General features: G+C 48.2%; 1 protein-coding gene across 8 annotated transcripts; it reads right to left on the bottom strand.

Moving 5' to 3' along the window:
• Nucleotides 1–740: 740 nt before the first annotated feature.
• On the bottom strand, nucleotides 741–25,913 carry Rrm2 (ribonucleotide reductase regulatory subunit M2). 8 transcript variants are annotated; one of them, XM_029540845.1, is made up of 15 exons: nucleotides 25,874–25,913; nucleotides 21,714–21,837; nucleotides 19,438–19,548; nucleotides 12,353–12,581; nucleotides 10,590–10,730; nucleotides 6,364–7,201; nucleotides 6,175–6,249; nucleotides 5,742–5,888; nucleotides 5,380–5,496; nucleotides 4,336–4,469; nucleotides 3,495–3,589; nucleotides 3,236–3,369; nucleotides 2,310–2,414; nucleotides 2,096–2,209; nucleotides 741–1,988 (listed from the first exon to the last, which is right to left on the bottom strand). In XM_029540845.1, exons 6-15 carry the CDS (start codon nucleotides 6,460–6,462, stop codon nucleotides 1,836–1,838), a joined length of 1,173 nt encoding a protein of 390 aa, XP_029396705.1. In that variant the 5' UTR covers nucleotides 6,463–7,201; nucleotides 10,590–10,730; nucleotides 12,353–12,581; nucleotides 19,438–19,548; nucleotides 21,714–21,837; nucleotides 25,874–25,913; the 3' UTR covers nucleotides 741–1,835. The 8 variants fall into 8 exon arrangements, with proteins under 8 accessions (XP_029396705.1, XP_029396702.1, XP_029396703.1 ...); XM_029540842.1 differs by having other exon boundaries at nucleotides 12,353–12,519; XM_029540843.1 differs by having other exon boundaries at nucleotides 12,399–12,519.
• Between the last annotated feature and the right edge of the window lie 1,200 nt (nucleotides 25,914–27,113).

Genomic DNA, 27,113 nt, shown 5'->3' with positions numbered 1-27,113 from the left:
TGCACCTTTGGAAGAGCAGTTGGGTGCTCTTACCCATTGAGCCATCTCACCAGCCCAACAGGTCCTCTTGAAGGTCCTCACAACCTGGCTTTCCAGCCAGTTGTCAGTCATTATGTATACCACTGGGATTCAAAGGCAGTGTCCCCTAGACCCCTCTTGGACAGACCAGTCCTTTTCTCATGCAACTGTCACTCAGTCTTGAAGGTCCCATGCTAGGCAGCGTAGACTTGCTAAGAGCACTCAGGGACAGAAGCCACACCACCTCTATGCCATTGTAGTAAAACATCTCCCGTTCCCCTTTGCAGTTCAGCTTCTTTGTCAAGATTCACTCACTCAGCAGTTCTAAGTTAAGATAAAGTCCCCGGGGAGGGACTTCTGGGTTATGGCACCAAGAGCCCAACAGGGCTGTTAGGTGAACCTAGCACACAGTAGTGGTTTGCCTCTCAAGGAATGGCAGGTTGGACAGCATTTCAGTCCTCAGTGGGACCCTTTGACAGAGACTAACCAGAACCCAGATAAATACCAGTTGGAAGGACAACAGAATTGTGAAAGGGGCTTATAATCAAGGCTACCATACTTAAAAAAAAAAAATATGTAAATTTGGGGGGAAGATTCTCTGTGTGGGCGGCAGGGGGCAGACCAAGCAGGGGAGCAGCATTTGGGATGTAAACAAAGAAATGTACATTTTACACAAAGGACTGAAATTAAAGTCTTAGTTAAATCATTTAACATTTGCGAGACTTCAAGTTTATTAATTTTAAGTAACAATAATTTAAAAGGTACAATGACTTTTCATATTACAGAAACATCTACACAATCAAGGTGACTGATCAGGGTTATATCAGCTAGTGAGGAAGCTAGAGATCATAGTTAACTACCTCAGGGAGCACTTGCCTTTTGTTCTGGTTTCTAAGAGTCCCACGTATGTACCCACCACTGGGCTCAAACTCACTTGTGGATTCTGACTATTGCTCTCTTCCCTAAACACAGATTAATGCACATAAAGGCAGATTACGGTTAACTAGCTGTTATCTACTGGTCTGTATGTATCCCCGTCTGACACATTAACATCTCATACAGCACTGGTTTTCTGGTGCTTAGGAATTCACTGGGTAAAGCCAGGTATGGTGGCAGATATCTTAATCCCAGTATTTGAGACATAGCCAAGTTTGAGGCTAACCTGGTCTACATAGCAAGTTCCAGGCCAAGCCAGAGCCACATAGTTAAGACCCTGACTTAAAAAAAAAAAAGTGACACTCATATTTAGACAAATGTCAGAATTTACTGTACCATCATAGCATTTACAATCTTCAAGATAATACTGAGTATATTTTAAGAAAAGCAGAGGTAAAACCTCATAAAATGTATAGTTTAATCCCGACAGTACTGTGTGTGTGTGTGTGTGTGTGCAAAGTGCCAATTTTATTTACAAACTTCTCAAGTAAACCCTGCATGCCTGCAGGAAGCAGTAAGTGAGGCTGACATCTTTAAACCGCCCTAAACAGCATCTAGATGTCTAAACCTGCTTGCTTGACAGTCACTGCTCATAAAGCCTGGCCCAGCACTGTTAGTGCTTTGATGAGGTCAAAGGTGACCATGCTACTTGTAAAAGCCAAGGAAGGACAAGATCTCCCTAAGGATCCAGGTACCCATTATTGTTTGAAGTATACTTTCTTCTAGAGACCAGCCTAGCAAACAGGACTGAGGTAGCTACACACAGCTTTTTAGACACCTGTTAGCAAATTTAATGACAATTCATGGTGTAGCCTGTTGGTTGGTTTTGCTGATTTCTTTTCATGGCAAGGGGACAAAAACCGGCGAAGAGCCCACGATGCTCAGAAGTCAGCATCCAAGGTGAAAGAATTCTCTGTCGAATTTGACATGACTCCCATCCTCTGATACTCCCCTACTCGCTTCTCAAAGAAGTTCGTCTTCCCTTCGAGTGAGATATTTTCCATGAAGTCAAATGGATTTTCTACTCTGAAAATCTGAAAGTCACATCGATATATAAATATATAAATGCTGAAAACAAGTGAAAGAAAGGAGATAGAGACAGACAGACAGACGAGGGTGGAAGCCATAAATAATACTTTACCTTGTTAAAACCCAGCTCCAGCATAAGCCTGTCAGCCACAAACTCAATGTACTGCTTCATCAAAGTGCAATTCATCCCGATGAGCTTCACGGGCAAAGCCTCCGTGAGGAACTCCTAGAGGCCAAGCAAAGCAGAACTGAGCACCCCGGAAGCCTGAGGACGTCCCCCATCCCCCCAGCAGGGACAAGAACAACCTGCACGCACAGTCACTCACCTGCTCTATCCTAACCGCGTTGGTGATTATCTCTTTTACCCTCTGCTCCGATGGCTTGTGTACCAGGTGCTTGAACATCAGGCAGGCAAAGTCACAGTGTAAACCCTAGAGGAGAGTTGTTCAAGAGCTCCGTGAGGCTTGAGACTTATTTATCCACCCTCTCAGTCTCAAGCAACCCATCTTGCCACACTGAGAGCACTTAGCTTATCCAGAGAAAGGTATTTAAGCCCGGGTGTAGTGGCACACACCTGCAATTCTAGCATTCTGGAGCCACAGACAAGATCACCATGAATTTGAGGCCAGTTTGGCCTACGCTGTTCCAAGCCAGCCACAAAAATCCAACAATACAGGTGAGGAAAATAAACCAGGTATTTCACAGCCAATTATGAAAGCAAGGAATAGGCTAGCCCAAGCCAAGGCTGCCTGCCACCTATTATAACATAGGGGTCGGGGACGTTCCCTTCTGATACCCAGAGGTTTCTTCACAGCCACAAGCTCTACTAAGAACTTTCAGTTTATACATTCATGCCTCCAGGATAACAGGAAATCAGTAGCTTTAATACATCACTTAAGGTATCATATCCTTTGCTGAGTATTGTATGAATTCATACATTAAATATGGATACAGGGCTAGGAATGTGGCAGAATACCTGCCTAGCAAGTATGAAACCCTAGGTTGGATCCCCAAGTCTTGGAATGGCTCAACAGTTACAAGGAACATTTGCTGCTTTTGCAGAGGACCCAGGTTCAGGTCCCAGCTCCGACATCGTAGCTCGCAACCATCCTGTTCCGAGGTCCATCTTCCTCCCCTTTGTCCTTTGCGGACAAAACACTCACGCATTACAATCCCTTTTGAAAGTGACCACACCTCACTTCTCAGGTCCCCATCTGTAGACAAGTATCTAAGAGCCGCAGGTTAGACTCACCTCATCTCTGCTAATAAGCTCATTGGAAAATGTAAGGCCCGGCATCAGTCCCCGTTTCTTGAGCCAGAATATCGATGCAAAAGAACCAGAAAAGAAGATTCCTTCTACGGCGGCAAAGGCCACAACTCGCTCTCCTAGCAAGCGTCAACAAGAAAACATTCTCAGTGAGGCCTCAGTATTCTTCTTAGCAAGGGCCAATAACACAGTGACATTACTTGGACAATCAAGTCTGGGCTTAAGGAGAAAGAAGGGCCCTCACCATACGCAGCCTCTTTGTCCCCAATCCAGCGCAAGGCCCAGTCAGCCTTCTTCTTCACACAAGGCATAGTTTCAATAGCATTGAAGAGATATTCTCTGCAGGCAGAAAGCATAGTATGAACTGATACTGCAGAGCCCTGGCAACACAACAGGCACAGCGTAGGCCTGAATCATTACTTCCATACCTGCTTCCCATTCCGGTGCTCACTGCCACCATAACCCTACCAGTCCTTTCCAGTCTCCCTCCATAACATAAAAAAAGCCTTCTTAAGCTTTCTATAATCTCCTAATAAGAGTAATGTCAGCTAAAATGGTCTAAAATAAACCTCTTGACTCAATATTGTCTAAAGCAATCCCCCTCACCTCCACTTTGGTTTCATACTCATTCACAGCCATGTTTTTAAATTTAATTTTTAATGTATGTTTTGCCTGAATGTGTCAGACACCATGTGTGATGGCCATGGAAGCCAGAAGAGGGCATCACTTCCCCGTGACTGGACTTACAGCCTTGTGAGGTGTCCTGCGGGAGCCTAAAACTGGCAAGCAGAGTAAAACGTACTTTGCAGGAGCCACAAGTTCTTCCTTAACCTCAGTGGCCATCTCGCTAGCCCCCGGGGTTTGTTTTGGAGACAGTATCTGGTCTGACTAGCCTTTGACTTCTTGACAATGCTGATGAATTGATCTCTGGGTGCTGGAAACACAGACACAAGCTACCACACACAAGAGTTTGAAGCAGTCTCGACTAAGGGTCATTCTGCTCATTTCCCCTTTATGAGCAAAAATACTGGAAATAAAGCAATAAGTGAGCCCCAGGCATCTCGGCAGATCGTGTGGATACTCACCTTTCTTTGGGGTCTTTAATGTAAGTGTCAATAAGGAGACTATACATTTCAGAGTGTATGTTTTCCATGGCAATTTGGAAGCCATAGAAACAGCGGGCCTCTGTAACTTGAACTTCTTGGCTAAATCGCTCCACCTAGTGGTAGTAAAATGAACCAAAGTTAAACTTGAGAAACTACTGGTTGCTTCACACTACCAGTAATAAAGTGGCCTGGCCTGCTGGGATTAATCCTAGCCCTGCAGCAAAGGTAAGTGGGGATCCGAGGAAGAGGCCATTTCGGTGTTTATACTGAGTTCTATTCTAGGCCAGCCAGGATTACAGTGAGACCTTGCTTCAAATATGTAAGTAAAACAAAACAAGACAAAACAAAACAAAAGCCCGGGCATATATTTAATACAATTTAACTCTGTATTTTTATTAGTTCTTCGTGATTTGCAATCAAGCTCATTTTTTTCATGTCATACGCTCAATTTACCAATCAGGAAACACATAACTCCTAGTTTGCCATTTATTTTAACAAAACTGTCATGTGCTCCCAACCTCTGTGGCTCGCACCAGGCCCCACAGGGTTTCTTTTAACAGTTATTCACTAATTCTGTTTCAGTTCACTCCGAGGACCCAATTAGATAGAGTAAGTATACAACCAAAGTATTTCAGAAATCCACAAAATTTAAGTGTGTAGGTACACAAAGAGAAAAACTACTGCTCCTTAGCAGAGGGAAAGACTGGCATGAACGTTGACATGATGTTCATAGCTCTTAAAGACTTTGTTTTGCTTGTGCATGCCTTGGAATGGGTCCGTGCATGTACGGGCAAGCACCCAAGATCAGAGCCCTCGGAGCTCACAAGCAGACGGGAAGTAGTCCAACAGGGGTACTCATAACAGAACCTGGGTCTTCCGCCCCAGCAGGAAGTGTGTTAACCAGGGTGGAGGGTGGAGTCGGCCATCTATCTCTCCAGCCTCCCTTCAGGGCATAAGATAAAGAAAAGAGCCAGAAACCAGCTCAGGATCTAGGCAAATTACAGGTATTTCACGCAAACTCACCAAGTTTTCATTGACTATGCCATCGCTCGCTGCAAAGAAGGCCAGAACGTGAGATATAAAATGTCTCTCATCGGGTTTCAGAGCTTCCCAGTGCTGAATATCCTTGGAAAGGTCCACCTGAAGTTTAGAAGTTCACAATTAGCAGGTCTCTCTTTCTCTCTCTCTCACACACACACACACACTTTAAAACTGAAGTCCCCTATACCATCTCATTACCGAATTCTTCACATCCATTATTCCCTTTGTTCATGGGAACACCCAGTATCTCAGTGAGCTACCATTCCCAAGGGGAATCTAGGCAAATCTTAAAGTTGTGACGGCCATGCAGGACCCTTCTGACACAGGAAGTCCTGAATGATTACCTCTTCGGCAGTCCAAAAGGAGGCCTCGGCTTTCTTGTACATCTGCCAGATATCATGGTACTCGATGGGAAAGATAACGAAGCGGCGGGGATTTTCTCTCAGTAACGGCTCATCCTCAACGCTGGGGTTAGTAGGCACTTTACTTTCCTGTTGGATCAGAGTGCCAAGTGAACCGACCCCCAAATGCCAACCGAACCATAGTTATAGCTAGTGTCTCATCTGATCGAGTACTTTCAACGACTGGTAATCTCGTATGGTTAGCTGTCACGCTACTGTTACCATAGGGCGACCCCAAGTAGGACATTCCGAGACCCTTTGGCGGGAAAGAAGAGTCAAATAAGTCAGCTGGGACAATGCAGCTTTAGCGCCAACGAGCGGGCGCCCTCTGCTGGGAGCCTCTGCGACACACCTCAGCCCTACACGGGCCACTCACCAGCTCGGCGGAGTCCTGAAAGATTCTCCTCGCAGCCTTGCTGGCCAGGACGCGGGTGCTGCTGAGGGTCGGGGGCTGTAGGGAGACACGCGTGGTGAATGGCGGTAGGCACCCTCCACCCTCCCGGGGCCGGGAACGCACGACCTGCCAGTGCGCATCCAACCCAACCGGCACCTGGGCCGCCCTCACCGTGTTCTCCTTGTCAGCCAGGGTGAGTCGCTTCAGCGGCGACAACTGCAGCTGCTGCTGGTCAGCGATGGTGGCGAGCGGGGTGCGGACGGAGAGCATGGCGAACGGGGGCAGCGGCGGAGACGGCGAGGAGCAGGCGAAAACAGCTGGAATCCGGTGCACCGCCGACGGCCGGCGCCCGCGCCCTTTAAAGAGCCGCGGAACCGCGCGCGCTCCGAGGGGGCGTGGCCTCGCCTCCCATTGGACGCCGCTGACCCCGCTCGCCGCCCAGCGCGGGAGATTTTGAGTTGCGCCGCAGGCCTTCCGCACAAAGACCTTTAAGGAGTCTGCGCCGGCCCGGTGCGCGGGCGCTCGCGGGGCCGGAACCGGTTAGGAGTGGGAGAGCCTCGGGGATTGAGCGCGCAAGGGGGCGCCGGGCGGGCGTGGCCGCCGAGGTTGGTGCCAAGGGTGGAGGGACGCTGCTGCTGGCTTCTGGGACACGTCGCCTTGGCTGTTTGTGCCCCTGGGAGAGGGGTGCGGGGGACCCTGGTTTCTTAAAGAGATTCGGGGGGTCCCGAGCAATCGCACCGACCTTGTGGGATTAAGAGGGTCTTCAAACTCATGAAGGGGTACGGACGCAGCCTTGGGTGCGCCTCCTGTCAGGCCCCTGTCCCCTGTGTCCCAATTAGTTTAAAAGTTGCCAGAGGATTAAAAACTCCAGGAAGCTCAGAGGATGGTGACGAGTCATACGTTCATTTTATGACTCTGGGCGTCCAGTAGTCTGAAGACGAATTTGAAAATTCCTGTGGTGAGGGTGGAGACAGGAACTCAAGTTTGTAGGTTGGCTTTCCGATCAGCCCTGCGGGGTCCAAGATACCAGAGATAAAGTGCTGAGATGGGACACTGAGATCCCGTGGAGGAACGTGGAACCTGGGAGGGCTCCACTGACTCTCCCAGGTCAAATATTTTAAAAGAGGGCGAGGGAGGCTCCCCTCTGCTGTGTCCTAAGTTCTCTCACTGTAGATGCTATGAAAAATCACTGAGCTCCACGTGGCAGCTCAAAGTTAAAGCAGGCAGTTTAATTACTAAAATATAAATACATGGAAGCAAATAGCAGAGGTTCTCAGTTTCACACAGGCACACACTAGTGTGCCCAAACCCTCCTTTAAAACTGTCTATCCTAGATTGGCCTCTAACTCGGTACGTAGCTGATGAAAACCTTGATCTGATCCTCCTTGCCTCCAACTCCACCGCTGCGCAATTTATATGGTACTGGGGACAAAACCCAGGACTTCTTCCATGCTAAGCTAACTGGACCATATCAATAAATATTTTAGATCGCCTCTGGCAAAAATGTCAGGTCTTTTTTTAACATATAATTCCTAATTCATATTCCACTCCTCGGTTATCAGTATCCGAGGGTTTGCCTTTGGTTCCTCTAGATCCTGGTGTACTCAGTACAAATTAGGTCTGGCTACTAAAATAACACTGGGCCACTGAGGGAAGGAGAAGGTCGCCGCCATTCTCTCCTCCCTGCTCACAACCTCCTCCAAACGCCTCTTCCTCCCGCCAAGCAGGCTGAGCTTAGTGGGCAGCCCCGCCTAGGTTCCTCTGTACCGACCGGGACCTGTCAGGAGCCGAGCGCTTTTGCTTCTGGCGCGGTTTTTGACCTCTGCTCTGTGATTGGTTGGTTCAACTTCAATCGGAAGATTCCCAGCCTCACCAGCCCCGCAGCCCGCGCGCTGCGGTCAGTCAAGGGCAAGTCCGCTTTCAGGTGACCTTAGCTGTGGAAACCAGGCTGGATGTCTCCGCAGGCATCCAGCGTTTCCCCGCCAAATCCTCTCAGCTGTCAGCACTCACAGCCCCTGTACAACTTGATCGGGTCATGTACATGTTTAATCCAGATGGAAAAGGAAAACGGGTATTTTTAGGCCTGTTTTATGCTAACTGAAGTAAAAGCTTAAGAGACCCGGAAACTACCCAAGGTCCCACAACTCTAGACCCTTGCTAACTCCTTTTCTTTCTTTCTTTCTTTCTTTCTTTCTTTCTTTCTTTCTTTCTTTCTTTCTTTCTTTCTTTCTTTCTTTCTCTTCTTCTTCTTCTTCTTCTTCTTCTTCTTCTTCTTCTTCTTCTTCTTCTTCTTCTGATTTATTTATTTATTTATTTATTTATTTATTATATGTAAGTACACTGTAGTTGTCTTCAGACACTCCAGAAGGGGGAGTCAGATCTTGTTACAGATGATTGTGAGCCACCATATGGTTGCTGGGATTTGAACTCGGGACCTTCGGAAGAGCAGTTGGGTGCTCTTACCCACTGAGCCATATATCACCAGCCCCCTTCTTTCTTCTTTTTAAATTAATTTTGTGCGGGACAAGGGTCTAGTGTGAAGGTCAGAGGCCCATTTATGGAAGCTGGTTCTCTTGTATTCTGTGGGGTCCCAGGGGTGGAATTTATGAGGTCAGGGTTGGATGCTGAGACATCTTGTCAGACACTCGGACCTTTTTATTAGTAATGTTCCCAACATACGGAAAAACCGAGCAGGGGATCATGGCCCTCATCTTTAATCTTAGCATCTGGGAGGCAGAGGCAGGCAGAGCTTTTGAGTTTGAGGCCAGCCTGGTCTATATAAATGAGTTCCAGGACAACCAGGACTACACAGAGAGATCCTATCCCAAAAAGTATAAAAAAGAAAGCAAGAAAAAGAGAATTCCCCAGGGTTCTCCCACCAGTGTCCATTTGCTGTCTCCAGTTTGCAGTTTGCTTTTTTTTTTTGGGGGGGGGGTTGGGGGGGTTTCGGGACAGGGTTTCTCTGTATAGCCCTGTCTGTCCTGGAACTCACTTTGTAGACCAGGCCTGCCTCTGCCTCCCGAGTGCTGGGATTAAAGGCGTGCGTTTTGCTTTACTCCCTTCTGCACACGTGGGGAATTCATTGCTTTCTTCCCAGTACTTGAAAGTGACCTGTGCCCGAGGTGGTGGCACTTGCTCTTAATCCCAGCAATTAGGAATGTTCCCAGTGTACAGAAAGAGTGAACAGCCAGGCGCCACGCCTCTCATCTCAGCACTAGGAGGCAGAAGCAGGTTGTGAATCTCTTCTGATTTCGAGGCCAGCCGGGTCTACACAGTGAGCTCCAGGTCATCTTAGGCTGCATAGTGAGACTTGGCCTCCAAATGAATCAGTAAATAAGGAAGAATTTAGGAAGCAGAATAGTTGACTTGGGTGGTTGAGAAAAACTTGCTCTCTCAAAGGTTCCCATCACCCACTTGATGTCTCACAACCATCCAAAATTGTACTTCCAGGAGATCCAACATTGTTTCCTAACCTAGGGCACTACCGCACGTTATTAAGATAACGATCCATTGCCAAAGTGACTAACAGTCCAAGGCTGAACATGTGGGGCGGACGTGCTTGCAGGGGTACTCTCTGTGCAAGCGTCTGGTTCTGGCCGCACTCACTGTACCAACCCCAGCCCTTCCTTCTTAACCTCCTGGCTTTATTGACTGGTTAGGGCTGACACAAGCAACCCCAGTTTGCCCTTGGCAACTTGCATCCCTCTTTCACAACTGAATACCATCAGATGATACTGAGAAATGTTAACTAGGTCTAAACATGTCGCTGGGGTGTTAGAGAACAGCTTTAGTTTTAGGGTCAGCCTGTCCAAACGCTGAGTAGTAAAAAGGTATTATCTACAATTTGCTTTTTTTCTTTTCTTTTTTTAAGGAAAAGCAGGATCTTACTATGTAGCCCTGGCTAGCCTAGAATTCATTATATAGACCAGGCTGACCTTGAGCTCACAGAGATCTGCTTATCTCTGACTCCTGGGATCAAAGGTATACTACCATGTCCAGCTTACAGATCACTTACTTTGTATTTTGTTTTGTTTTGTTTTATTTTATTTTATGTGTATGAGAGTTTTGCCTGCCTATATGTATGTCTGAAGATGCCAGAAGGTGGTGTTGGATCCTCTAGAACTGGAGTTGGCATGTTGGTACTGAGAACTGAACCCAGGTCCTCTGCAAGAACATCCTGTGTTCTTAACCACTGAGTCATCTCTAGCCTCAACACTTTGGTTTAAAAAAAAAAAATCTTTATTTATTTACTCATAAGACAGGATCCTATGAATCTCAGGCTGGCTTTCAACTCAGCATTGTAGCTGAGGATGACCCTGAACTTCTGCTCTTCCTGTCTTCACCCCCTTGGTATTCGGGTCACCAGTGTGTGCCACTATGCCCGGTTTATATCATACCTGTTTTAGATGGTGCTGGGAATTGAACCCAGGGTTAGCCCTCTATTGAGTCCCTTCTTTCGTATACAAGGTGTATGTTCTGTGTGTTCATGGGATGGGGGGAGAAGGAAATGAACTTCTGAACTGGAGACCTGGAGCGACCTATACAAAGATTTGCAAGAACAATGGGAATCCCACCACTTGAGAGGAGGAAGGGCAAAGTTAGATTTGGAGAAAACTTCTGTGGCCACGCTGATGGCCCGCTTAGCTAAACAGTTATTAAGTAAGAGGCAACAAGTGGAAACACAGGGGAATCAGCCTTGCAATGAGGCAATGATGGACTTCCCAGGAGTGTAGCTACAAGAGTGCCCACTGTGATGGAATGAAAGAGCCTTCAAGGGAGGGATTGGCCGGAATGTCCTATGTCCTTGTCACTCACCCCCTGGGTGCCCTTGACCCACCCACTTTCTTGGGATTTCTTTGCTTCCTTGTTCTCTTCTCTCTCTCTCTCTCTCTCTCTCTCTCTCTCTCTCTCTCTCTCTCTCTCTCTCTCATATTTGTTTGCTTTGGCTTTGTTTTGTTGTTGCTGTTGTTTTGAGACAGGACCTCTCTATATAGTCCTGGCTGTCATGAAACTCTCTGTGTAGACCAGGCTGGCCTCAAACTCAGAGATCCACCTTCTGCTGAGACTAAAGGTATCTATCACCCATCCCCGCAACCCTCAGCTCAATATGAACTTTAAATTTTTAAGGTGTGAATTAAGCATTGTGCCTATATGCATGCATCTGTATCACATGTGTACCTGGTGCTGGGAGGTCAGAATCCCCTGGAACTGGAGTTATGTATGGGTGGTGTGAGCCACCACAAGCATGAACTTTATAGAGGCATTTTAATGAGTTCACAGTATAGAACTTGGAACAAAATTGATACTCATACCTCTTGTGTGTCACATAACCCCTCTGATGGAAAACGCTGAAAAAGTTTAACAGGCCAGACTCCCTGGAGGTCTGATACAGACAGAGACAGGGCCAGAGTCAGCATATTTGGACTCTGCAAGCTTGGGCTGAGTCTTGCCTCTGAGGAATTCCTGCTCGCCTGGTGTGGACTCCCTTGTGTGAAATGGGCCAGCAAGATGGCCCAGCAGCCAAAGCCCCACCCCCCGAGTTTGATCCCCAAACTGAATGCTGAGCACAGAGTAATAATAAATGTTTGGATTTTTTTCTTCTCCAAGTGGGCTATTAACACTCAGCAGCTTGGAATCTGAAGTGAGGCAGCCCTTGTGGCGTCTAGCAAGTTGTGGGAAGCTGTTGTGATGGCCGTGTTACCCAGTGTTCCCAGCGTCCACAGGCCTGACAGCTGCCCGGAAGTGTTAGCCCTGACAGGCTCATCCGGGCTGGGCCCGCAGCCGAGTACAGCAGGGCCGCAGAGATAGTGACGTGACTCAGGAGAGTCACACTTGGGGTGGGAAGGAATAGCTCAGTAGGGCAGTGTCCCTGGGAGTAGACAAGGAACATAGTGGCAAAAGCCCAGACCCAGAGGCCAGATGACTGCCTGGGTTCCACACTCCCAGCAGGCACAAGTCTAAGAACTTTCTAGGCTTGCTTCTGTCCCCAAGCTATCCTGAATCTAGCCCCTTGCTTGCTTCCCTCTGGATCCTCACTGGGCCCCACACACAGCTTCCCAAGGGACTCTGGCAACCCTCGTTCCCTACCTCTTACAACCCTCCACTCAAAAGTCTCCTTCCTGATGAGCTTTCCAATACCACTAGACTAATATAAACTGACCGCACAGGCAAGCAATACGTAAATCAACGGCTCCTCAAGCATGCACCTGGTGTTTCGCCCCCTCCGTCACACCAGTCACCTTCCACCTCTCTCACCACTGGCGTCTTCCTCCTCAGCCCCGTCAGTGTCAGGAGTTTCTACCAGTGCTGTCCAGAGTCATGATCCATCTGTGAATGAGGTAACACTGCAGTCACTTGGTAACTGAGCCTTTATTGATGGGGACATAGCCCTGGGCGAGAAAACAGCAGAAGTGAACACGCGTGACTGTGCGTGCCTTTAATCCCGACATTCCATTCCAGAGGCAGAGGCAGGCAGATCTCTCTAAGTCTGAGGTCAACTTAGTCTATATGGTGAGTTCCAGGCAAGTTGGGGCTACACAGTGAGGCCCATCCCACCCATCTTCCAAAAAAAAAAAAAAAGGGTAAAAAAAAAAAAAAAAAAAAAAAGGCAGGGAATGCAGTTCTTGCTCACAAGGTGTTTGCAGCCCAGTGAAGAAAGGACCACACACGTGCTTTGGGAAGCAGAGAAGCTCAGAGTTAGTAAACCCTGGCATTAAGTTTTATTGTATGCTTCCTGCAAGGGAACCAATCCATCTTTGGGGTCAGAAGTAAGGAGAAAGGAAAGTAACAACTAAATCGCTGCCGTTTGCGTTAACCAGAAATGTGTGGGTTTTTTTTTCCATTTGTATGTGTTGTTAGCATGTTCCATGTTTGCTGACATCCTCGTGAAACACCCATATCCCACTATGTAAGCAATAGGCTCTTTTTTTTAATCATATTAATTTTATGTATGGGTGATCTATCTGCATGTATGCCTGTGTGCCAGAAGAGGGCGCCAAACCTATTTCAGCAATTACACTATGATGATGGGCTAGCCAAATGGACATCATTACCTGGACGTTGTCCCTGAAGGGCAAGTGCCACCTCTGGCAGTGCAGTGCTGGGAATACCCCAGACAATGTGACAGGCATCCAAGGGCAGCCATGGCTGTAGCGAGTTGTCCTAGTAAGGGTTCCTATTGCTGTGATAAAAAACGCCATGACCAAGCAACATTGGCAAGGAAAGGGTTTATCTGGCTTGGGCATCAAGGGAAGTCAAGACGGGAACTGAAGCAAAGGCCACAGAGGAGTGCTGCTTACTGGTTTGCCCTCAGCCTGCTTTCTTATACAAGCGCGGACCCCCTGCATAAGGGTGACTTCTGCACAATGGGTTGAGTCCTATGCCAATCCATCAGAAAATGCCCTGCAGAGTTGCCTGCAGGCGGTTTCTCAACTGAAGTTCCCTCTTCTCAGATGACTCCAGCTCATGCTGAGCTGACTAAAAAATACTATAAAGCACACAGGTCCTGAACTGATGGTTCTGAGGCACGACTTTTTAAAAGGTTCAATTTTACTAGTCTTAGTTATATGTAAGTGTGTGCGCACACGGTTGCAGGTGCTGGAGAGCTCCGGCCTGGACCTAGAGTTATAGACACCTGGTGTGATTGCTGGCAAGTGGACTCAGGTCCTCTGGACCCAGTATACGCTCTAAACTGCCGAGCCTTCTTCCAGCCCCCGAGGCATGAGCCTGGTATACCTTGAACTCTCTGCTGCGCAGGGGATCTTGGTTCCAGTTGACTTTCTGAGTCAGCTCCTTTGGTTTCCTCACCAAGACCAGTCTCTGAGTTTCCCACAGTCCACTGGCTAGTTTTGTGTCAACTTCACCCAAGCTAGAGTCATCTGAGAGGAGAGACACCCCCCCCCCAGATGAGAAAATGCCTGCAGACGACTGGGCTGTCGGCAAATGTATAGAGTATTTCCTTAGTGGTTGGATTGATTGGTGGGTGAGGGCCCCGCCCATTGGATGGTGGCATATTTGATCTGGTGGACCTGGGTTCTATTAGAAAGCAGACTGAGCAGGCCATGGGAAGCAGGCCAGCAAGCAGCGCTCCTCCATGGCTTCTGCATCAGCCTCTGCCTCCAGGTTCCTGCCCTGCTTGGGTTCCTGTCCTGACTTCCCTCAATGATGGATTATGGATGAGGAAGTGTAAGGCCAACAGACGGTTTCCTCCCCAATTTGCTTTTGGTCATGGTGCTTCATCCTAGCAATAGGAACTGTAACAAGGACAAGCAGTATTCATCTACCCCAGTGCAGGTTCTAGTAACCATGAGCCCTTTTATCCTTTGGCATCAGTGCCCTTTGCCCTCCAGAATATTCCCCAAACACCCATCTGATGGCATCCAACCCCCAGCTATGGGCCTGCCATTCTCTCTACGCCAGGAGGTCTCTGGGTCCTACTGGCCTCTGCATCCTTGGGGTCCAGCCTGGATGCTAGGCACTGGTGACTGAAAGAGTTAATCATGTAATCTGAGCAGGCGCTCTGCCTCCACTGTTCTCTACCACCACTGGGTACTCAGCAGGCCCCGCTGACCTCATTCGCCAGTGTTGCTGTCTCTTTCCTCTGAGGCTCTGGTCAAAGAACCAAAATAGAATGTCATTGTGAAGGTGCCTCATATTGGCCTGTCAGCCTCTAGTTGAAGAACAGACGCGTGCTTTGGGTCCCAGACCTTAGGCTACACTCAGCTCAGAGGAAGCAGAGCTACTTAGGACCAGATGCACGTGCCTCCCTTCAGCCCCTTGAGCATCTCTCCAGCTGTACCCACGTCAAGTAGCTTGTTCTGAGATTTTTGTCGAAGGAAAAATAAATAAATGGATCCATCTCCTACTGAGAGGCCAAACCTTTTAAGTTCAGACTCCATTTTAGAGAACCTGACCTAAGTTTAAACTCAGGCAAACTAATAGGCCAATACCTAGCATTAGTTTCCAAGTTACCCCCCAACAAAACCTGAGCCTAGCTCCAGTTTCTAGACTAACCCCCAACAAGACCAGCATCTCCAGGTTATTCCCCCAACAAACCTACACCCTCAGGTTACAAGTCTGCCCCCTGCCTAATGACCACCAGTGCAGAGGGAAGCAGAAATTAAGTTTATGACTCCCAATACCAGCCAATTATGTTAAAGGCCATGGTAATTTTCCAATTACATGTTTAAACACTGTCCCTTCCCCCACCACTTGTAGCTTTCTAAAAAGCCTGGCCCTGATATATATTTGGGGTTCCCTACCACCAAAACCACCCTGCATATCTGGGGGGGGGCAAGCTAGCTCAAATAAAAAAGCCCTACTGTGATTGCATTAGCTGTCTGCTTTTGGGGGGATTACTAACATTTCCCTGGCACTATACCTCCAGTGGCCTGGCTGGACACCCTGCCATCCTGGCTGTCTGTCAGGGCTGGGCAACAGAGGAAAGGGAAGCCACCACCTGCAGTATGCCACATGTCAGGGGACCGGCTCAACTGTCAGGATATCAGCCTTTGGGTGGCTTCCTCTAGGCTAAGCCCCTTTCCAGAAGCACGGGGACAGCAGCCATCCTGACTGGCTGTGCTCTGGAGGCTCCCAGGCCCACCACCTGGACTCCATTCTCAGGAGCTTGCATTCCAGCTGTAGAAGGAACTGTGGACAGGAAAACAAATAAGGCTGTCCCTCCTCCCTACAGTGCCCTACCCCATTCTTGCCTCTCACCTCCTCTCTCCTGGCCCCCCTCCCCCAATTGATTTTTATCAAGTCTTTGAGAATCTGTCCCCATCCTCTCTTGAAACAGGATCTCAGGAAACCTGCTATGCAGACAGGGATGACGTCGAACTTCTGAGTTTCCTGCCCCCCAGGTGCTGGGATTACGGGTATGCACTACCACATCTGGCCTGGCAGCACCAGGGATCAAACCCAGACTTTATGCAAGCACTTTGCCAACTGACCCACAGCCTAACATCCTCCCTTCTCTCTACCAGCACCGTGGGGCACCAAGACAGAAGGAAGGATGTAATGTATTCTTAGATCAGCTAGCGCTCATCTCCCAGTCCAGGGCCCTCAGTGGTTCTTCTCCCCATGATCAGCAGTTAGGATGACTTCTGACCTCCGGAGCACACACTAAGTGCAGCCTTTGTCAAGATGCACACATGTCAAGTAGCAGCAACTGCACAGTAACACGTGGTGGGTGCTCCTCGGACCAGAGGGAAGAGCTGGTGTGTTTAACTTAGTAGACTCTATTCCAGGCGTCAGCTCAGTGCCTTGACCGAGGTAAACCCGGTGAGGTGGCTCTAAAGGAACAAGCCAGTGATGGCTGCAGTGGGGCCTAGGGCTCGCACTCTCTGGTCCTGTTTGTGTACCCAGTGTAACCCTAATAGACTCATGCAATGAAGGTTTGGCTCCAGTTGGGGGTGCTAGTGAGAGGTCCCTGGTTCATGAGGGCAATGGATTGAGCAGCCCTCTGATACTGAATGGCCTGTTAGGCGCTAGGGTGTAACTGAAGGAAGTAGGTCACCAGGGCGTGCCTTTGAAGGGTACATCTCATTCCTAGACCCTTCTCCTGCTCCCTGCCTCCATGAGGTGAGAGCATCTCTGCCCCCTGTATCATGACCTCTCCACCATGGTGTCCTGCCTCCATCACGGGTCCAGAAGTGATGGAACTAGCCCATCGCAGACTGAAAACCCCCAAAGCCTGTCTTCTTTTGTTTTTGCCAGACGTTTATTTCATCACGGTAACAAAGCTCACTGATGCTCTCTCAAATTCCCTCTCCTCCACTCAGGCAAACATGGGATCTGAATGGTGCACTAGAACCACTGCTGCCTCTCCATCCCATCCACCCCCCAGGAGACAGAAGCCCCTGACAGTAGTGACTTCCACTCGAGACCACAAGAGGGAGCTCTTGGACTGCGGGATCAAAGGGACAGCATTGCCTGCGAGAGATGGATGGCCAGGCCACGCTCTGCAGTCTAAAGGACAGAAAAATTGGATCTGAAAAATAATGGGGGGTGGGGGGGTGGGGAGGGTGTAGCTGCTATAGACTTGGAGTCCAAGGTAATGACAAGGCATTCGTTATACAGAAGACACCGGCACATTTGCACATTTGTATAAAGGAAGCTTGCTTGTTTTGAGATTGTGGGGTGGGGGGAAGCATCTTACTACGCAGACCGGTCTGACCTTAAACTCACAGAGATGGGCCTGCCTCTGGAGTGCATCACCAAACACAGCTCATAGTCAGCTTCAAAGGTGGCACACCTGGGACTTTCTCTCATGGGTGTGGGTGTGCAGAGAGAATGGATAAGGGAATAAGAAAAGAAATCCCTGCCTCCCGAGTATTGGGGTCACCACACCTCATTTATGCAGCGCCCCCAACTGAACTCAGGACTCTGCGCATGCTAGGCAAGCCCTCTGCCAACTGAGCCACATTCCCAAGCTGCAAAGAAGACAGTTACCCTGCATCACAGGCAGTTTTGCTGAGTAGCAAAATCCACACCCGTCTGAGCAGACTGTGATGATGCTTGCAACTGGCTGGGACCAGGGTTAGAGGGCACCTTTCCTGAAGCCACCAGGCTGTGGGTCACTGCATCTCTCCTCAAGCCATCCTTCACCCGCTTCCTCCCCTGGCCATACCAGCAGCCCTATACGCCTCTGGCCAGTACCTCTGCTAACTCCCCTCAAGGATGGCCCGCACACTGCACTCTCCAAATGGCTTTGGCACTCTGATCAGCTTTGCTTACAAGTCCCATTGATGTGTTCAAAACTAGCAAGTAGGGGTGGAGAGCTGGCTCCATGGTTAGGAATACTGGCTGCTCATCTATAAGACTCAGGTTCATTTCCCAGAACCCATGTGACAGATTACAACTGTAATTCCAGTTTCAGAAGATCCAGTCGCTTCTTTGGACCTCTGTGGATACCAGCCATGCATGTATTGTATAGCCATATATCCAGGCAAAACATTCATGAATATAAAATGAAACAGCTGAGTCTAGGAGGCAAGAGAATGGCTCTCCCTTGTGAGGTTGCAGGGTCCAGAGCAAGGGGAGGGGTGGCCATCCTGGACTCCTTCAGTATGGAGGTTTCACCCCCAGGGAAGCATAGGAGGGCTGTGCCACCTCCCTGCCATCAGCTGCACTGCCTTACCCACTCCTTTTCTCAGCCAAGGGACACGTGTTGGAGGGAGAGCGGGCTCTCCACCAAATTAATCTCTGACCTTAGCATACCAGAGACACAGGAAAACAGATGTTCACAGAACTTCAGACTAACGTCCCCAAGATGCAGGTGCCATTGCCGTGTGTTAAATGGGTGCCCCTTCCCAAGTCATCACTGGACCACACATGCCATAGGTGCTCAGTCTCCACGTGTGAACTAGAGGCCAGGCAGGCAAATCAGATGGAAGGCAGAACTCACTCCCAACTCCCCCCTCCCCTGCTTCACCCAGTATCCTGAAACAGGAAGCTTAGCAACAAGAGCGAGACCCCTGTCAACCGCTGCGTCCCCACTTTGTAGCTCAAGCTCAGTGGTGTTGCTTTTGACTGCAGGGTCTGGGAGAGACCTGATTGCCCTATTGCCATAGCAACCAGAGCTTACTGTCAATGCAGCTACTACTCAGGCTTCCATTTGGAATTCCAATGCAATGATGAATAATGGCTCTGATGCCACCCAAGTTCAAACGGACCATCCCTGTAGTTGTCCCTGAGAAGGGGCCAGATGGAGAGCAGGTACAAACAACTGGAAGTAGACTGTGATCCTTTTAGGGGCTAGAAGACACTGGCTGCTTCAAGGAGCAGGCCAACTGACATTGTAAGTTCACAGAAGCTCTCCATGCAGCAGTCTGCCAGCCAGCCAAGAGTGGTGGCTTAGCCAGGATGTGGGGCGCAGCCAGAGCCAGGATCCTGGTCTCAGGCAGAGAAAGCATCAACAAAGCACAGACCTCCCAGTAAAACCACCTGATTCCGACACAGATTAGCTCTAGACTGGCAGGTCCTTGGGCTCTGTGAATCCCAGGGTACCTGTCTTTCACACAGGAACCACAGAACCTATTCCATGATGCCACAGAGCGGCCATTACATTACAGGGTGGCCAGAGCACCATAGCCCTCAATAAAGGACAGATCTAAAACATGTGCCATGTGACTTTAGGCAAGTCACCTCTGTCAGGACTCCTCCCAGTTCACATGTTATCCAGGGCTCCAGGATTAGCTAGCTAAGCAGTACACCATACCACGACTTGACGAGTGCATACTGTACCTCTGGGAGGCGGTCAACCATGTAGATTCCAGGAAGTGGACTCGGCTCATCAGGCTGGGCAGTAGGCACCTTCACCTGCTGAGTCCTGACCGCAGCCAGCCCCTGTACAGCCTGTGGGTAAGCATTATAGGTCATCCATATTTGTATCCCTCCAATTCATCCCATGTGGTTTGCAAATGTTTGTAGAGCTGAGTGAAACAGAAGATGCAGGGGAAACTGTGCTTGTTCAAATAGATTTTGTTTCTTGCCTACTGGTTTCATCCTGGTGTAAGCTTATTCAGTTTAAGTTTTCAAAAATGTATTTGCATAAGTATTCCTAAGTGGATTTAAAGTATCTTTCAATGGATTTCTGGCTTCCTCCCATTCCTCTGTTCCTGTGGAAGGTAAAGAACAAAGTGTGGATGGGCTCAGTACGGAAGCATGAGAACCTGAGTTCAGATCCTTAGCACCCCAGCAAAGAGCTGAACATGGTGGTGAACACTTGAAATCCTATACATACACACCTGTAACATCACCACTTGAAAGTTAGAGCCTGGAGGATCATGAGTTCAAGGCCACCCTCAACTACATAGTGAGTTCAAGGCCAGTCTAGGCTACTCTGTCTCAACACACACACACACATACACACACACACACACATACACTACTCCTATAAAACTAATCAATCAAACAAACAAACAAACAAAAACCCAAGCCCACTGGACTGTCAACTAAAGCAGGTACTGACAACATGAAAACAAATGACACAGGGCCATGCTTCAATAAAACTTTATTTACAAAACAGCAGGCCCCAATTTTGGCTTGCCAGCTGTAAACTGCTAACCCTTGAGCCACAGTCCATGTTCAGGTTGAAAGGTTCCTGTCCTCTGAAGCACACACCCAGCTGGGCCGCTTCAACAAGCACCACAGATTAGGTAGCTTACCCAACATTCACTTGGATCTGTCATGGTTCTGACGTCTGAGCTGCCTGCAGATCTGGACTGAGACCTGATCACCACAGAGACTTCCTGCGCAGACTGATCCACAGAAGAGAGCACACCCCTGTCTTCCCTCACGCCCTCTGGCTCCCCTGCCATACCTAATAACACCCCAAACCCCAAGTCTCCATCTCTCCACATCACGCACTCGTAGGTCTCACTTCGAATTTGGGTGAACACAAACACCCGATCCATAAAATCCCAGAGTATTTACAATGAAGATATGCCCTTCAAAGGGTGATGCCAGAGTCAGCCGGATGGCTCAGCAGACAGAAGTGCCTGCCACACAAGCCAGATGCCTTCAGTTCAATCCCTGGAACCCACATAAAGAGAGGGGGAGAGAACTGACTTCATAAAGTAGACTTCTGACCTTTACAGGTATACCTTCTGCATCCACACACATATATCATACACACAGTAATAATTTTAAAAATAAAGGGTCTTTATATATATTATACAAATATAAAATAAAGGTTTTTATTTTGTGATTATTTAGACATTGTATTTATAACAATATAGATATATCAAATTATAAGTTAAAAATCTGGGACTGGAGAGATGGCTCAGTGGTTAAGAGCACTGACTGCGGCCGGCCGTGGTGGCACACGCCTTTAATCCCAGCACTCGGGAGGCAGAGGCAGGCGGATTTCTGAGTTCGAGGCCAGCCTGGTCTACAAAGTGAGTTCCAGGACANAGCCTGGTCTACAAAGTGAGTTCCAGGACAGCCAGGGCTATACAGAGAAACCCTGTCTCGAAAAACCAAAAAAAAAAAAAAAAAAAAAAAAAGAGCACTGACTGCTCTTCAAAGGTCCTGAGTTCAAATCCCAGCAACCACATGGTAGCTCACAACCATCTGAAATCTGACATCCTCTTCTGGTGTGTCTGAAGACAGCTACCGTGTACTTACATATAATAATAAATAAATCTTTGGGCTGGAGCGAGGGGGCCTGAGCAAGCAGAGGTCCTGAGTTCAACTCCCAGCAACCACATGATGGCTCACAACCATCTGTACAGCTACAGTGTGCTCACATGCATAAAATAAGTCTTTTTTTTTTAAAGTTAAAAAACAACTTGGACTAAGTATTTGGGTGCAGGCCTATAATCCCAGCACATGGGAAGCTAAGGCAGGCAGATCTCAAGTTCAAGGCCAACCTGGACTATGTAGTAAAATCTTGCCTCACTTGCTACACTCCACAAAATCCAAACTAGCTGTGCTGGACTGAGAAGTGAACAAAGTTACAGATCCAGAGGGCAACTCTGAGCCACAGGGAAGCCTGGGACTGTTTGGAGCAGGCTCACCTCTTCTATTTCCTCAGCCCCATGGCTGTTCTGCCTTTGATGCCCTTTGGTCCCCGTCATGCACTCTTCTTTAGCCGTGCAGGGCCCTGATGGAGAGAGCGTGTGATTTTGATTTCCTCTATAGCTGGAAAAGACAGGAGACTACATGAGCCAGCAAGCAGCAGAGAACATCCTGTTAACAGACAATCGGCAAGAAATGGTCACTTCTAAGGAAATGGAGGGAGAAATAGTGCTTCTCTTATCACTCAGAGAAATTTTGTTACTGTCATTATTATTAATTTTCACCAAAATATTATGACAATGTCTCAAATTTTCCTTTCTAAGAATGTTTTAGACTAAGCCTGTGTATAAAGCTTGCTCATGTCTTAAGTGTTCAGTGAGATTGTGTGGGGTAGGGAGGAGCTTGCAACAGCAAAATCTCCATCTTTCGGCATCTCCATAAACCGGAGGGAGATAATATACCTTTAACAAGCCAGCATCTGTAAAAGGGGTCAAGCCAGCAGCCTCTTGGGAAGTGTCAGCTAGATGGAGCATCCTTGTTTGGTGGTTATTAGTATTTTTCCTATTGCTGTGATAAAATATCCCTACCAAGACAACCTAAGGAAGAAAGGTTGGATTTTAGCTCACAGCTCAAGGTGATAGCCCATCATAGTGGGGACTCAGCAGCAGGAGCAGGTCATATTGTATCCACAATTGGTAAGCAGAGGTGAGGCAGGCCCTGGTGCTCAGCCGGCATTCTCCACTGATTCCTCTACCCAGGGAGTGACCCATAACTGTAGTGGTAGTTTAGCTAAACTGCTTTGTGCTCCTGTCCAAGAGCTATCTGGATTTGGGAATGAAAGACACACACACACACACACACACACACACACACACACACAAAGTTAATTTTAAATATGCCTTGACCGGCTCAGAGGATGGGCAGTTCTAATCCTCCCCGTGGCTAGCACACATCTCCCTTATGTAATCCTAGTTTAAAGCCCTCTAATTCTTTATCTTTGTTGCCTTGGCTCCTTCTGGGGAGCTCTCTAGTCTTTGCTGCCCAAGATGCTTCTGGGCAGCCGTTCAGGGGGCCACATTCTTTCTCACCTGCATTTCAGATTTTCCCTCTGCAGCTCTAAATCTGAATTTAAATCTCCCTCAGAATCAAGGTAATTCTCCTTTCTTGCTCCCCGTCCCTAGCCCAGGCAAATCTAAAGGTCCCACCTCCGTCTACCTGCCCAGCCATTGGCCATTGGCTCTCTATTGATCCATCAAAAGCCAGTTGTGAACAAGGACCCTCAGCATTTGGACACACAGATTCCTAATTTTGGATTAATTCAAAGCATTAGAACCAATCCCAAACATGTAACTAAGATGCATCTTACTGCATCACTTAAAATAAGGCCCAGGGTCACCCATCTTCCAGGTGGTTCTGGGAGGTTGACAACACCTACCATCGTACCGGTGGGGGAAAGGGGCATTGCCAGGGATAGGAGCTACTGTCAGCCTGGTGCTTGTATGGAGTTGATCAGCATTAATGAGTAACCTCAGAGGAGGCTGGGAGTTCAGTGTGACTTAATAGTTAATGAGTTACAAGTCAAAGCGCCAAAACTCTTTTAATACTTAAGCCAGGCTTTAACTGGAGACCTCTACTCCTCCGAGCTGATTAGCAGAGCAGGCCACTGTCAGATCTCTAACAAGAAGCAGGAATCTTGTGTCGCTGCAGCTCTCTGGGGCTGCGTGGCCGGCTGTGTGCAGAAGGGAGCCTCCTGAAAAGTCAGTTTCCACAGCTGCTCTCCACAGTGCGGTGTTTGAGCACTGCACGGGACACTCCCACCGTTGTTCCATGCCCTGAGACAGTGGCATCACCAAGACTCACCTCCGGGATAAACATTACATAGTATGAATGGTCAAATTGACCTAGGCCTGCTCTCTCCCTCACTGCCCCCTTGGTTGCCCTTGATGGCTTCCACAGTTGATCACTCTAGAGGTGCCTAGAGCCTGTGCAGCGTCCAAATCTCCCACTGCATGATGGGTAATGGGAAGGTGAGCAATAGGTCTGCAAGAAGGGACACACAGGGAGGCGACAACTATGGAGGCGACCACATGCAGCTAGCACACATCCTATACAGAGAGCCTTTTCTTTCTTTCTTTCTTTCTTTCTTTCTTTCTTTCTTTCTTTCTTTCTTTCTTTCTTTCTTTCTTTCTTTCCTTCTTTCTTCCTTTTTATGGTTAACGAATCAAATTTATGTATCAATAAAATCACAATTTATAAAACAGTAATTCAAGAATTTTAGAGCCAATTGATAATGATAAAAGCTTTATCCCAATTATTCTAACCTTATGATATCATAACTACCCGTGGCTGGTAAAAGTCACGCTGGTTCACATCCACCACCATCTCTTTCTCTCAGAGAGCCTTTTCAATGGCTGAGTCCACACACCCAGGAGAGGGGATAGCCCTCCCACGTGAGGGACCAGATCCTAGCTCATGGTCCAACCTAGACTCTTGAGTCCAGCAGCCCGGCTTCTTGCCGGTTTCTCCAGTCAACTATTGCCCATTAGCAATTCCTGTCTATCCCCTCCCCTCCCACCCAAGCCCATCCTCTTCTACCCCACCCTGTATCATAGCACCCTGAGCTCCTAAGGGATGCCGTGCATTCCAGAGGGAGAATCTCACATCTATAGCAGCATAAAGAAAGTACGAAGTGTGAACAGGAGGGGTGGAGGTGACACCCATGTCATACATGAAGACCACCGACTGGTCATCTGGCCCTCATGTCTCCAGCTCCTACATATACGGAAGGCTTCGGCTCCTCTGTTCCTGTCATCTGGCTGCTCTCAGATATCAGCTTTCCACCTTTGAGGATGTGCTGAGATGGGTCATTTGAGATGGTCCTTCCCTGTCCCTCACAACTCTGTTGTCTTCATTTCAATAGGGTCTCAAGTATCAAGCTAAGCAGATGCTTCACCAGGCACCCCTGCCATACCCTGTGGCTTGAACCAGAAGTCCTGAGGGTCTAAGCCTCTCATGCAATTCAGTAGGCATTAAACAAAGAAACCCAGGGGTTAGGGGATATATAGCTCAGTCTGGGAGAGTGCTTGCCTATGCTTGAAGCCCCAGGCTTGATCCCCAACACCACATGAATGCAGCATAGAGGTACATGCCTGTAGTCTCAGCACTTGGGGGAGGCAGAGGAAGGCCAGGGTCATCTTAGGATACACATTGAGTTCAAGGCCAGTCTAGACTGCATGAGATCCTGTCTGAAAAAAAAAATTACACTGTCTCACTGTCTGCTGAATACAATACTTTCTGTTTATGATGCTGGGGATGGAACCAGGCCTCACATGTGTTCTCACCCACACATACTGTTTTGCTGTGTATCTACTCTATTCATCATTCCCATGACGTATGCTTGTGATGTGCTGTCAGTAAGGGAAGCTCTGGGCAGGCAGCATATAGCTGAGGTCCTTGAGGGAAGGGAACTTGAGCAGAACTTGGGAAGGTAGGCAGGTTCGTTTGTCCATTGCAAGGATAGGACATGGATAGGACCAGCTTCTTCTTCAGATTCCAGACAGACTATTCATTCAGAATATATCATCTATATTCAACTCAGAATATATCATCTAGATTCAACTCAGAATATATCTAGCTCTCTTCTAAAGCTATTGGATTTTGTTTTGCTGTGAGTGTGTGTGTGCGCGCGCGCGTGTGTGCACACTCTAGGACCCAATGCAAGCCGTGAGCATACTAAGCAAGAAGCTATAAGTGAACTAGACCCCAAACCTGGTGGTTCTCCTGCCTCAGCCTCCCAAGTGCTGGGACCACAGGCACACCATCACACCCAGTAAATCAGTTTATGGAAAGGATATTCCGAGCTGGAAATTATGTTCTGTCCTAACTAGGTTCTCTGTTGCTATGATTAAACCCATGACCAAAAGCAAGTTGGGAGAGAGAAAGGTTTATCTTGCTTACTCATCCCAGGTCATAGTCCATCACTGAAAAATGTCAGGGCTGGAACTGGGAGGCAGGAGCTGAAGCAGAGACCATGGAGGAACCTGCTTACTGGTGTGCTCCCCATGGCTTGCTCAGTTTATTTTCTTATTGTCTTAGTTTAGATTTTATTGCTATGAGGAGATACCATGACCATGGCAACTCTTATAAAGGAAATACTTACTAGGGGCTGGCTTACAGTTTCAGAAGTTTAGTGCATCATCATCTCGGTGGGAAGCATGGTGGCGCTCAGACAGACATGGTGCTGGAGGAGCTGAGAGTTCTACATCTTGATCCAAAGGCAGCAGAAGGAGATTATGTTCCACACCGTGCAGAGCTTGAGCAGAAGAGACCTCAAGCCCTCCCCCACAGTGACGCACTTCCTCCAAGGCCACACCTACTCCAACAAGGCCACACCTCCTAATAGTGCCATTCCCGATGGGTCAAACATTCGAACACATGAGTCTATGGGGCCCATACCTATTCAAACCACCACGTTTATACCAGTCCCACACGTTTATCCCAGTCCCACACGATTATTAATTATAAAATGCCCCCACAGAATTGCCTACGGGCAAATCTGATGGAGGTGTTTTCATAACTGAGGTTTATTCTCAGACAAACCAATTTATGTCAAACTGACAATAAACTAACCAGCCCAGGCTCTTGTTTTCAGAGTTAATCCGAAAGTGCTCAAGCTGGGCCTCACACACCATCCGCCATCACCAGCAACCGTTGACAATCTCTCCATAGGAAGGTGTCTGGGTATGGGGGCAGCCCTAGAGGCCTGAGCCCTTAATCCCAGCACTCAAGAGGCAGAGGTAGGAGGATTTCTGTGAGTTTGAAGTTAGCCTGGTTTACATAATGAGTTCCAGGTGAGCCAGAGTCACAAAGTGAGACCCTGTCTCAAACAAAACAAAAGTCTACGTGTGACTGTAAGGCTCCTGTCTGGAAGTTTAGCTCTTGACTTCTATTTTTCGAGCTTCTTTAAAAAAAAAAAAAAAGATTTATTTATTTATTATATGTAAGTACACTGTAGCTGTCTTCAGACACTCCAGAGCAGGAGTCAGGTCTTGTTATGAGCCACCGCTCAGCTTTTTTCAAGCTTCTTGAGACTAACTCGCTCTGGGCAGACTCTTGTCTACCCTTAGAAAGGATCTTGGAGGCTGCCTGTGAGCTCAGTATTAGTGTGGGCTTTGTTTTCAGATGGTCGGTCTCCTGCAGACCAGACTATCCTCTCAGGCTTGCTAAGAAGGCATACCCGGAGATGACCTGGATCTCCTGATCATCTGCCTCTGCTCCATGAGTGCTGGGAAGACAGGCCCGCTGTGCGACGCCTCCCTCTGTCTAGCCCTTTCAGAGTCTCATGGAAGCCAGGACTCCAAATGTGGCTGACATTATGTGTGATCTCAGAGAGAACACAG

Source organism: Mus pahari, chromosome 7, assembly GCF_900095145.1.
Source record: "Mus pahari chromosome 7, PAHARI_EIJ_v1.1, whole genome shotgun sequence".
Taxonomy (NCBI): Eukaryota; Metazoa; Chordata; class Mammalia; order Rodentia; family Muridae; genus Mus; species Mus pahari.
The sequence above is the reverse complement of the archived record's forward strand: the minus strand, read 5'-3'. Positions and strand labels throughout refer to the sequence as shown.